The 12,792-nt window shown below is 31.6% G+C and overlaps 1 protein-coding gene across 1 annotated transcript; it reads left to right on the top strand.

The window, feature by feature from the left end:
• Positions 1-2,647: 2,647 nt before the first annotated feature.
• On the top strand, positions 2,648-11,599 carry LOC131842483 (sodium-dependent nutrient amino acid transporter 1-like). The gene is made up of 12 exons (XM_059191019.1): positions 2,648-2,900; positions 3,440-3,662; positions 4,905-4,948; positions 5,282-5,429; positions 6,112-6,190; positions 6,976-7,079; positions 7,666-7,858; positions 8,544-8,720; positions 8,970-9,069; positions 9,718-9,897; positions 10,659-10,753; positions 11,418-11,599. Exons 1-12 carry the CDS (start codon positions 2,681-2,683, stop codon positions 11,589-11,591), a joined length of 1,737 nt encoding a protein of 578 aa, XP_059047002.1. The 5' UTR covers positions 2,648-2,680; the 3' UTR covers positions 11,592-11,599.
• Positions 11,600-12,792: the final 1,193 nt, after the last annotated feature.

Raw genomic sequence — 12,792 nt, 5'->3', positions numbered from 1 at the left:
TATATAATATTACTACAAATTATCCATTGCCTACAGTGGAACTAAGATAAATCTCTCCTTAATCCACTTCAAAATACGGTCTGAGTTTTTACTAGATACATTAAATCTGTGCTAATACCCATCTACTGTATATCTCGATGTACTATTTTTGATGTCGTAATTCCATCTTCTGGAAATCGACCTACAATCTATGTACTACTCAATAATTTTCTGTTGTAACATTGAACCTACACCATAATAATTACTATAACTGTAAATGGATTAAGAATGAACGATTGCCAATGTAAGTGAAATGTAATAATTTCATAATTTACATATTGCTATCTTACACGTGGTCATGAACGGACTTGTGTTGCGGTGACACTTTTCCACTCCCGCAGCAATAGTACCTATTTCCTTTTACTTTTTGTGTTCCTTTCAACATCATATATTGACTTACTTCATCGTACATGCAATCATCTATAGAATTAAATAAATTTAACAGATTTTCACCAAAAGAATATAAACTATAGCTAAGTACATAGCTATATTCCGAAAGCTAGTAGGTAGACATACATCATAGTACTATTACTATGATCACAAATAACATTCTATGATGCACTAGCTTTCGAAATATAAATATAACACAATAACACTACTTAATCAAGCAAGTTTAGTCAAAAGAAAATATGGTTAAGTAAATCTGGCGGTTCTAGAATCTTGCTATATAAATAACTAGCTGTTACCAGCGACATCATCCGCAGATGATTAAGATAAATAAAATTTCTAATTTAAAAACAACCTAAGTCATAGATAATACTAATTAGTTATTAAGTTTAGTAATAACTTAGTAATAAAGTTTTAGTGTTCATTTCATTACAATCACGTTGATAAATAAGACAATAAAAGTATAAGCAAGAAACAAATTTCGGCCGCATTAGCTGTAATTCTTATATAAATTCGCAGGAGGATCTATACCACCTCTTTTTAATCTTCAAAAATCCGACAAAGTTGCTAGTCACAGCTAGGTATTTAAATTTATCAATTTTAATGGTATATTACCGTTTAAATTAAACAATAGCTTTTATCCCGCATGGGATAGTCAGAGGCATTGACGATTGTCCATGTCATGCTAAAACGCAACACTCGATCAGCCCACATTTTGATGAGTAGTTATATTTGAATCCAACGAGACAAGTGCTGAGCCTGCCAAAGAGGTAGGCATATTATCTTAAAAAATGTACACGAAGTTCCCTATTAGCTATTTGATCATATTGACACTAAAATCTACGTTAATATTTTTAATAAAACAAAATTATTCACTTCGATTACGCCTACTTATATTAAAAATTTAATTGAATTAGGTAATTGCCACAAACAAAGATAATACTAAGTACAATTTAATCATTGTTTATCACAAATATTTTTCGAGTCCCGTAGTTAAAGGGCTAACAATTTCATCAACGAAATGTAAACAACCAAATAAGTACACAATTGTTGTCATTGTAACCCATATTATATTCAGAATCATTTTTATGCTGAAACATGAAATTTTAACTAAGCACATCATAACATAATATTTTTTTCTATTAGTCAATTATACATATCAGTATATAGAAAGTGTGTACAATTTGCTAATTATTTAAAGGTCATTAGGTATTCAAGTCACACAAATACGGTGTTTGAGCGACCGAATCTTATCTAAGAATCAGATTGAGGTTATCACATAAAGATAATCATAATAATTTAATTCAAATTACAACATCGTTTACATAGTTTGCCGTATGGATGAGGGGCAGAGCATTTTGTTTTGGTGGGAGAACATCAAATGGTACACCAACCTGCACTATTTTTTAAAAAAAAAAACCTGCACTAACGGTATACGCTGGAAGAGCAACAGAGGAAGGTGATAATATGAGGATAACGGCAGGATGTAACAAATTCACAGGAATTAATCACTATGGTTTCCATAAAGTGCACCTACTTAACATTAACCTGATATACTCGTAATACAAAGTTAACAAAGGAGGACTTATCTCTAAAAGAGATCTCTTCCAGTCAATCCATATTTTAGAGTTCTTTTTATGATATGATTATTACATAGTACATTCTTATTTTCTCCATTCTCTTCCACGTCCAGATTATCTAAATACTTTTTAATAATTATTGTCTAAACAAAATATCGTGATTTTATTTCCGCATATAGGAAGTGTTGAATTAAATTAAAGTTATGTAAACATCTTTACATGTTTATTACACCTATTTTATATCTTTACTATTTTTATTGCGGGCTTTCATAATTTTTGATAATAGATAAAATGCACATCTTTTTTGTTATTATTATATATAGAAATTCTACATAATAAATGAAGGTGCACTAATATAAATATATCGATTATTGTTTTACTGCCCTTGATGATGCCAGTTATTTGCATCACTATAAAACCTGCCTACCAATAAAAAAAAGTATTTATAACTAAACCAGCCGATAGACGATTATGATTATAATTATTTGTGGTTATTAATGTTTATTTTCTTTGCAAAAGAATGTATACTTAAACACGATATCATAAGCATTGGTTCAGTACATTTCAAAAATATTTTTTTATTTCTTATGTTACAGATTTCCTTTCTTATATATATATATATATATTTTTAGGTGGAAGACCGTTCGAAAGATCGTCCAAAATGGGACAATCAAATGGAATTCCTGATGTCCTGTATCGCCACGTCTGTTGGCCTCGGTAACGTTTGGCGGTTTCCATTCGTTGCTTACCAGAATGGCGGTGGCGCTTTCCTTATACCCTACATTATAGTCCTGATTTTAATTGGCAAACCTATGTATTACTTGGAAACAGTGCTGGGTCAATTTAGTAGCAGTAATTGTGTGAAAATTTGGGGCCTTTCACCAGCTATGAAAGGTACTTACAAAAAAAATTACAACTTATAACGTAAATATACATAAGTGCAACATTGTACATATAACATTAATACAATCATTTATATTTTATCTACTATACTGTACAGTAGTATAGTCTAGATAAATTATATGCCATGTCATGTAATTCCATCCAATTATTTAAACGTGGTAATGTAAAGAACATGTAAACAAATATATTTCACACTAGCTGTACCGCGACTTTGTCAGCGTGGAATTTAACTTTATTTTTCTAAAATAAAAGTAGCCTAAGTTACTCCTTATTACATTGCCAAATAAAGTCCCGTCAAAATCGGTCCAGCCTTTTCAGATATTAGCCGGAACAAACTGACAGACAGACAGACAAAAATTGTAAAAAACATTTTTGGGGTATGTACCATATTTATATTCATATGCATGTAGTAAAAAACGGTTATTTCAATATTACGAACAGTCACTACAATTTTATTTATATGTATTATATAATAATAATAAAGTTTCGGATACATACATGTATGACAAAATTTTCTCAAAAACTTTTAGGTACTGGATACGCCCAGGCTTTAGGTGCTGGTTACGTGTTGTCTTATTACGTCTCCATTATTGCTCTGTGTCTCTTCTATCTGGCTATGAGCTTTCAAGCCACACTGCCATGGTCTGTATGTCAGGAGGAGTGGATAACAGAGTACAATTGCATTGATGTAGACAATGTGGTAGATCCGGATTCAAACGAAACTGCAACCAGCAGCGCCGAATTATATTTCACGTAAGTACTTAGAGCAAGTAACATTTTGTAATATCCAGTTATTGAGCAATAGCAAGAGTTACAGTATTCAGTAGGCTTAGATTTTTCGTTAATAATAATATGTTTAATCTAATAATATTAGGTGGTTGATCAGATTGTCGTCGATTGACTTTGAAGTAGCGATAATGTAAAATTTCTTTGTAATTAAATAATGACTAAAATCAATCCAATCATACTAATTACTACAATTAGTTCGCAATTAATAGTGATACCTCATGTAATTCTTCTACTAATAGATGTCGGTTCAAAAGGTTAACAAATAAATGTAGGTGGGAATAGGATATAAAATAACACCCAGAAAACTTTATAATTACTATATAATTGTAAAAGAAAATATTTTTCGGTTATTATTTCTTAATACAATTATTGTAACACAAAAAATACATACCTACATATAAAATAATGAGTATATTTTGCTAATGTTGAAAACAATAAGGAAAATTAATGAGGTTATCATAACATGTTTCACCATCATTTTACTTATCTGTACCTATTTTAAATTTATGATTTTTTTTAAATATGTACCTAAGTACGTAATGGGCATATGTAGAACCAATACCTAGTGAATATTGATTGATAGGCCGTAGACATGGCCGCTGTAATCTATTTTAATAAGATAACACCTACCCGTAATCTCTATTTAAACTGCTGTTAATAGGCAAATTCATAAGTAAATTATTATTAATTCTATGATACTATCTAATAGAAATGGCTGATTATTGGATTATTATTTAATTACGATATACTAATACATTTTAAAATTCTTTCATAATGTGTTTTTCACATGTATGTACCATTGCATTATCATTATATTTTATTATATTTAAACCATTTCCAGCATTATGCTATGAGTTGTAAACCACATTGACTCTGAGTAATGTCTTATAAATTTTGTTTTTTTTATTATTTCAATATTGTTCTATGTGTCAAGAATCAATATAGTCATTTATTATATTCATTACAAATATTGTTAACCCGGAGGTGGTGGGGCATGAAATTTTTAAATCCGTTTTAATAGTAGATTCAATAACTCTGACTCTTACTAGACTTGAATACCTGCTGATGTTTTATACATTCGTACCCTATAATTGCAAGTGGCTCTAATGGGTGAGATACCCTGGTATTCACACACAAACCTTTGTAGAAAGTGTACCTCTACCTACTACTTTTGTGATGCTCATTTTGTAACTGTTTTTATTACAGACATGTTGTACTACGGCAGTCGGATGGCATTCATGATGGTATTGGTATGTATTTACTCCGGAATTCATTTAATTCACGTTGTAATCGTCATATCGTGATATCATATCAGAACATATATAGCGGTCGATTGGTAATTAGTATACATAATATATGGTTATACTATCAAAATTGAATTCAACATAGTTAATTATGATTATTTTTTGTTCAAATACATGTATTAGATACTTTCTATGACTTGTAATAATCAACAAGCTTATCTCATATAACTCTGTGCTTGCTATTTCTGAAGACTGCAGTTAAACTGCTTGGCAATGAAATTGACCACAATCTGAAAGTAAATCTCATTTCATAGCTTAAATGTATTTTTTTCTTTTCAGGGGCGCCATTATGGGACCTATCACTATGTTTACTAGCTTCCTGGCTCATAATATTTTTCATAGTAGCTCGCGGCGTTAAAAGCTCTGGAAAAGCCGCTTATTTTCTTGCTATATTTCCGTACATTGTCCTCTTCATATTATTAATAAGGTTAGTATTATAATAACATAAATTCAATTAAAATCAAATATTAAAAAATACTCTGCGTGTCGATTTATAGTTATGACCGACTCTCCGGTGCAGGCAACACCGATATTGCCTAAATCAAAAATTAATCCAAGAGACGCCGGCAGGTTCGCATCTTCGCAACTTCGTCTGCATCACACTTACATATATTATTATATATCGCCCAATTTACATAATACATTTTTAATAAACGTAATCATGCATGCCTTTGCTTTGCTTTTTATTATATAAACTTATTGTATTTGCTATTTCCGGAACGCTAACGCCTCTGTCTTAAGGAGGTGGGCCTATCACTATGTTTACTAGTTGACGGCCACGACACAGTATTACTTACTAATGTGGCTATTATTGTTAAAAAAAAATATTAAAAAATAGCCTATGTGCTATTCTCACATACTAGTCTGTGAGAATAATATAGGACTAACTTAGTTTCTGATTATTGCTTTACATTTTATTACTTATTTTGCACATAAAAAAATAACTCTGAACTAATTAGACTAAATCTGGAACTAAAATGTTTCTAAATAGGCTAATAACCAAAAGTAAGCCTTTAGGCTTGCTTTGGTTACTTTTCCTTGTGCTCTTAATAAATAATAACAGTAATATTATAATATTGAAGGAAAACAATGTAATGATTTTTTTGCAGAGCCGTCACACTTGAAGGGGCTGGAAAAGGCATTTTGTTCTTTATAACACCTGACTGGGATGAAATCTTAAAAATCAAGGTTCGTGGATTTTCTTTTTAAAATGTAAGTTTCTGATGATAATAATGAGCCCGTTTGTTATGAATTAGCTATGCAAAACCAATTTTCTCATTACTATCATTCACTGTACTGATTCAATGAGGACTAAATAGATACAGAAGAATCCTTGTTTTTTCTTTTATTTATTTTATGGAATCATTTAGAAATTCGAACCTAAACTTCGAAGCTCAGTGCAAAGAAAGCAAATAGATATATATTTTGCAATTGATATTTAGCAGAGAGACGGGCGAGTGGAGTGGCTCCAAGTGCGTTCCGTATTTTGGAATACTAAAAACAATATAGCTCTGTTTTGTAGAATGTTTTCTTTTTCATTTGTCGTGTGGAAGACACGACAAATGAAAAATAATCATTAAGTAAATTGTTGTTACACAATAATCTGAGGGCATTCTAAAAGCAATCTAAATCATTAACTGTAGCTTCCTTTTAGATAACAGAGCCGAAATTTAAAAAAGTTATTCTTCCTCATTAAACTCTTGCAGTACTTGTACATAGTGACAAATATTAGTCGCTTAAAACAAGATCAAATAATGGTCCTCTTTCAACACGCACACACACACACACATAGTTTTAACAGTTAGTTGCTTTATATGGTTCAATATTTATGTACCTAACTTATAACAAACCATAGATTAGTTTTAGTAATTTTATTATAGTTAAATATCCATAATTATAGCAGCCAATGAATGTCTCTAGGCCAGATTTTTTCAAATTTTACAAATAATTTATACTTCTTTATTTCTTTTCAGGTATGGTACGCAGCGGTGACGCAAGTATTCTTTTCTCTTTCCGTATGCTCAGGCGCTCTTATCATGTTTGCTTCCTATAATGGATTTAAACAAAATGTATACAGGTAATAATCAAATAATTGGTTTATTTATTTATCTCAGACACATTTATATTTAGTAGATACATGTTTATTTTGTACAATACCCACAAATCTATAATTCAAATACCTAGATATGTAGATCGAAACATATAAATTGAGCGGTGCAGATTACGTATAAGCCCTCTAACGACTGTAGAGCACCCAATTTTAAAACTACTAATAATCAGAAAATAGTGTCATATCAGTTATACATAAATGTATATTATCAAAATATTAGTACTATTAGTAGTAAATTTTAGTAAAATTAGTAGTTAGTAAGTAGTAAATATTAGTAGTTACTAGTTCTAGTACATGAAAAATTTTGACTATGAGCTTTACTTTTAATTAAAATAACCTACTAAAGTTTTAAGTTATTTCTCTCGCTTTCCCTAGACAAGTTACTCAGCACCGACTAGTCCTAAAATAAACAGAGCTTAGACTATGAGTACATAGACATACTTAATAAATACATTTTTATGTAAATATAGTATACATAGAGAACACTCACATTAAAATCGATGATAAAAATTGTAATTCTTACGAAGTCAACGTTACTATCCATTACTTACAGAGACTCCATGATTGTCACCACACTGGATACTTTTACTAGTTTAATATCTGGTATTACAATATTCGGCGTACTAGGCAACTTGGCTCATCAGCTTGGGGAGCCTGATATTGGTAAGGTAGTCGGTTCCGGAGGGACAAGTTTAGCTTTTGTTTCCTACCCAGATGCGATAGCCAAATCTCCGTTTGTTCCGCAGGTGAGAAACATAAAAAACCACTCTGAGCATACCTACATCATATTGGTTCGTAACTTTAATCCCAAAACCTAGCGATTTCATTATATAATTAGAATGAGACTATAATAGTTTAGCAGTACAGTAATAGCCAAATAAATTACTCCCATTAACAACTTATGCCGTAAGCCTCTTGCTTCATAATAATTGCGTTGTTTTTATGAAACGTTTCAGTTTCTGCGCTATATATATATAGCATTTTTGAATACATAATTTCAATAAATATTAGAATGATTATGAAGTAGTAGAACACGCTGTTTTGTCAAACACATGTTATGCAGCACGTACGTGCCGCTCAAACCGGGAAATATCACTTGTAACACACTACTGGCGACCGAAAAGAAAATAATCATTCTATAACAGAACTATAAATGTAAACTAAAGGAGATTTAATACAGTTCAGAATTTATATTTATTTATTTTATTCTTTTCCCTAATTGTACATTCCAGTTTTTCTCAATTTATTCGAAGAAATCCCATGCTGCGATATCCTGGAATCTCACCATATCGTATTTCCCGCGGTTGCATATAACATTACATGCACGAATGAGGATGGATGATTTTTGGGAATTTCCACGACCAGTCTATGCCCTTTCATCCAAATGAACTACACTCAAGTTTGCAATTAATTTGCTAATAATTGTTTCAGCTTTTCTCCGTTCTCTTCTTCTTGATGATGGGTGTGTTGGGTGTTGGGTCAGGAGTAGCGTTACTGTCCACTATTAATACTATATTACTGGATGCTTTTCCAAGAATTCCTACAATTTATATGTCTACAATGACATGCACTGTAGGCTTCTTAGTGGGACTAATTTATGTAACGCCGGTAAAGTATATTTTATAATTTTCTCAGTTTTACTTTCTAACAGATATATTAATTAATATGTATTATTGTAAACATGTATAATATTATTTTGAAAAGAATACGAGCTAAGTTTATTGTCAGTTCTTCTCATCTCGAAATCATTCCGAACTGACGGTAGATTTGACATATCATAAGAGTCTGTAATAGACCTACATGAATAAAGATATTTTGAATTTGAATTTGAATTTGAAAAGGTAACGTTCATTTCAGGGTGGACAGTACATATTAGAGTTAGTAGATTATTATGGAGGAACGTTTATGAGGTTGTTTGCAGCCATAGCGGAAACTATTGGCGTTTTCTGGATTTATGGTTAGTACGATTGTTTCATAATTAGGTATCTATTGAATATTTTTAATATTATTTTAATTAGTATAAAATTATACTACTTATATAATGATTATAATAGGATAATTTAACTCTATATTTGCCAAATGCGCCATTTGATGTGACATCAAAAGAAAGTGATAACTATTGCAACTATTTAATGTACGCAAACTTTATCATAATGACATTATTATCAATACTATTTCTCGGTACAATAAACCATAAGTTGGTATGGCCTATGGTAAAACATCTTGAGTTACCTTATCTGTTGAGGACCACCTCAATTCTATATGACTAAAGGCCGTAAAGTAATTCAGAATGTTTCTCCACAATAATTATCCGTGACAAAAAAATTAAACTTAACTTTATCTACCGTTACTAAAGCAAATTCTAATAACAACTATTTAACAATTCCTATATCGATATTTTTTTACATATAAAACGTTACTAATTAGAAAAGTAAATTATATTATTAGGGAGGAGTGATGAAATGTAGATATTGTATTCATTACGATTTATTTTGGTCACTTAACAGTTATGTTCTAAGTCAAGATGATGTGTTTCTATGTTATATGAAAAATACTATATTGCCTACCTAATCTAAATGTTATATGTAACCATTCGTTTTTACAGGTCTGGAGAATCTGTGTATAGATATAGAATTTATGCTTGGCATCAAAACGTCCTTTTATTGGCGAATTTGTTGGGCCATCATGACACCACTGATGATGATCGCTGTGTTTTCGTACGCCATGTACACCACGGAAGCTTTGAAGTTTGGTGGTGAATATATATATCCAAGGGCAGCGTACAGTACGTATTACTTCATACACTACTATAATAATAAATATAAAATCAAAAATTCCAAAATGTAATTATTTTTATTAATTCAACAATTGTGTCCTGTTTAGAACAGAAGATACCTACGTATCATGATCAGATATTGTCCTTGTGCTGTTAGAATAATGTATCTAATACAATATATTTTTAAATAATATTAACAATACCTATATATGCATTAGATATTGTTAGATATACCTACTTGTCGGATATTATACTAGCCATTGTTCTTATTCTTACAATTAGACCTATATATAGTCTGTGATTGCTTCAATGATTGCTCCTTTCGAATCAACCTTTATATTTCCAAACTTAACCATCTGTACATATGTACTTAACATATGTACAGATGGTTAGTCGGCGCTTATGTACTTTTGCCCGATCAGTTATAATCCAAAAATCGGATTACAACTGATCGGGGATCAGGATCGTGCCCAGTGGTATACCTTGGTATAGGACTAAGTCCAGCAGTGGACTGCAGTTGCCTGATAATGATAACGACGATGAAACTCTAAAGAACGACCCCCGCTTCTGAGAGTCCCTGAAATTTGATCTTCTAGATCTAAAAACAATTTTAACAAAAATAACCGAATATGTATGCTTAAATCTTTAAAACTACGCAATGGATTTTAAAGCGGTTTTTTAACAGAGTGATTCAAGAGGAAGCTTTATACATATAGTAGCTAGTACTTCATATTCCCATTGTTAAGTTACAAATATATTGTATTTTTCAGTTGCCGGTAACAGTATGCAATATGTGGGGATGGCTTTGATTCCTCTATTTATTTTTATAGCATTTTGGAAATACAGATCTGACAACTGCGCCGAGGTAAGTTCACACATAGTACACTAATATGATAAATGTAAAATTGTGTCTATTTGTCTCTTTATTGTCCTCTCTATTTCTCTATATCTGCCTATCTGGTTGTTAATTTTTCATGACTAAGCCGCCAATATATCTCCAATAATATAATAAAGAAATAAATAACCCTGAACAATTTACACAGCATTATCTAATCCTACGGTAAGCAGATCTTGTGTTATGGGAACTAGACAACTGATATAAATACTTAGATTTTTTTGGAAATACATTCATTATGTAAATAGAATACACCCAGACCGACACAATCATACTCATGAATACAAATGTTTGCACCATGCGAGGAACCGAACCCGCAAAGTAAGCGGTGTGCTAAACCGCTAGACCACCGAGGCCGTCGAAAGATATAAAATAATCTGGAAGGTTGAAATATATGGGATAAATTGTGTAGTTGTGGAAACACCTAATTATAATATAGATAATTTCACTAAATATAACAACAACAATCCAAAAAATATAGAAACGGATAACTGTAATGAGCTAGTATATGTATATCTAGTATATGATCTACTCGTATAATAACAAACCTTGAAAGTAAAATACAATCACATCATCCATAAAGAAGTACATCATTGCAATATATATTTAAATGAAACATTTCAATTCCTTCCAGACCGTAAAAACTTCCTTTAGAAAGAAACCCACTTATGGTCCAATAGAAACCGAAACCCGAGATCAATGGCGTGAATTCCGTGAGGAAGTGAAATATGATCGCGAATTGAAACGTAAAAATTGGCTACACCACATTGGACTAAGTTTAATTGGCGGGTATCGAAGGAACGCATGAGATATATTACTTTCAATTAACTGTGTACCTACCTACTTATCTCAAAACAATAAACTAATATTCATTTATGTTCTTTTATTTACCTAATAATAAGTCTAACCTAAGTCGCAAAGAAATGCATGCGAATCTAATTCGAAAGGTCGTTAAAGACCTTCATTTTTAAACAACCGCAGAATATTTATATGTTACGGTTATGGTTAATTTGGGCTTAAAATGTTTATAGTGACTTAACACACCAAATATACTAATGTTCATTCTGAAGACGAGAAGCTCATCGCTCAAAGTAGGTACATAACGTTGATACAGTATAACTAAATATTGTAAGTATTGTAGATACAAGGTAAAAAACGATTTATCTCGATTTCCAGCAAGACTAATATATTTTATAGACTTCGTTATTACGTAATATATAAAAACTTGGTTACTTGTGTTAGCTTCAATACATAAAGAACACTCAGTTGACTAATTTGGTACTTACATTTCAAATTTAAAACCATAGCGAGTCACGTGATGTTGGTGGCGTTACGATTATGCCGCCACCAATAGTAATAGAGATAAAGAGGCAAGGAGTAAGGAGGGAGCGGGCTGCTCTCTCTTTGTTCGAGGCGACGGAGACGACCAGACGTAAATATACAGCGACGCAATTTACGTGGAGTGTAATTTGAAAAAGGATTAAATAAAAGTACAGCTGCATCGACATATCATTTCTGAAACTTCCCAATACTTGATTGATTGATTGACATAAATGTTGAGGTTATGTGAAAAAAAGTATAAATGCAAAAGTAGATTTTTTATTACCTACAACTTTGCCATTTATCTTTTTTCCTACAGGACTTGTAGTTTTGCCGGAAATAGAAATGAACCGTTTTTTACCCTTTCAACCTTGTCTCCATCCACTTACCGACCTCCGATCTGCTGCAAATTGCCGTTCTTCAAGTTCTGCAACGCCGTCTTATTTCCACTGTTGTGGTTCTCAATATCATCTTCTGCTACATAGTTTCAAATGCAGCATTAATATCTCATCTATCCCTCATTTTCTTATGTTCAACGATCTACCGAACATCCTGTATTTAAAACTCAAGACCAAATACAGTAATTGAATCGGCATGGTTTTAAATCGGCATTATATGCCGAGTTGATCGAACAAAGTGTATGTGATGAGCCTGACCCTGTCCACTCCATCTCCGACACACAAAAGCCT

This window comes from Achroia grisella, unplaced genomic scaffold, assembly GCF_030625045.1.
Source record: "Achroia grisella isolate CSIRO2021 unplaced genomic scaffold, CSIRO_AGI_Agris_v1 utg241, whole genome shotgun sequence".
Lineage (NCBI taxonomy): Eukaryota > Metazoa > Arthropoda > Insecta > Lepidoptera > Pyralidae > Achroia > Achroia grisella.
Note: the sequence above shows the minus strand (reverse complement) of the source record. Positions and strands in the feature narration are given on the sequence as shown.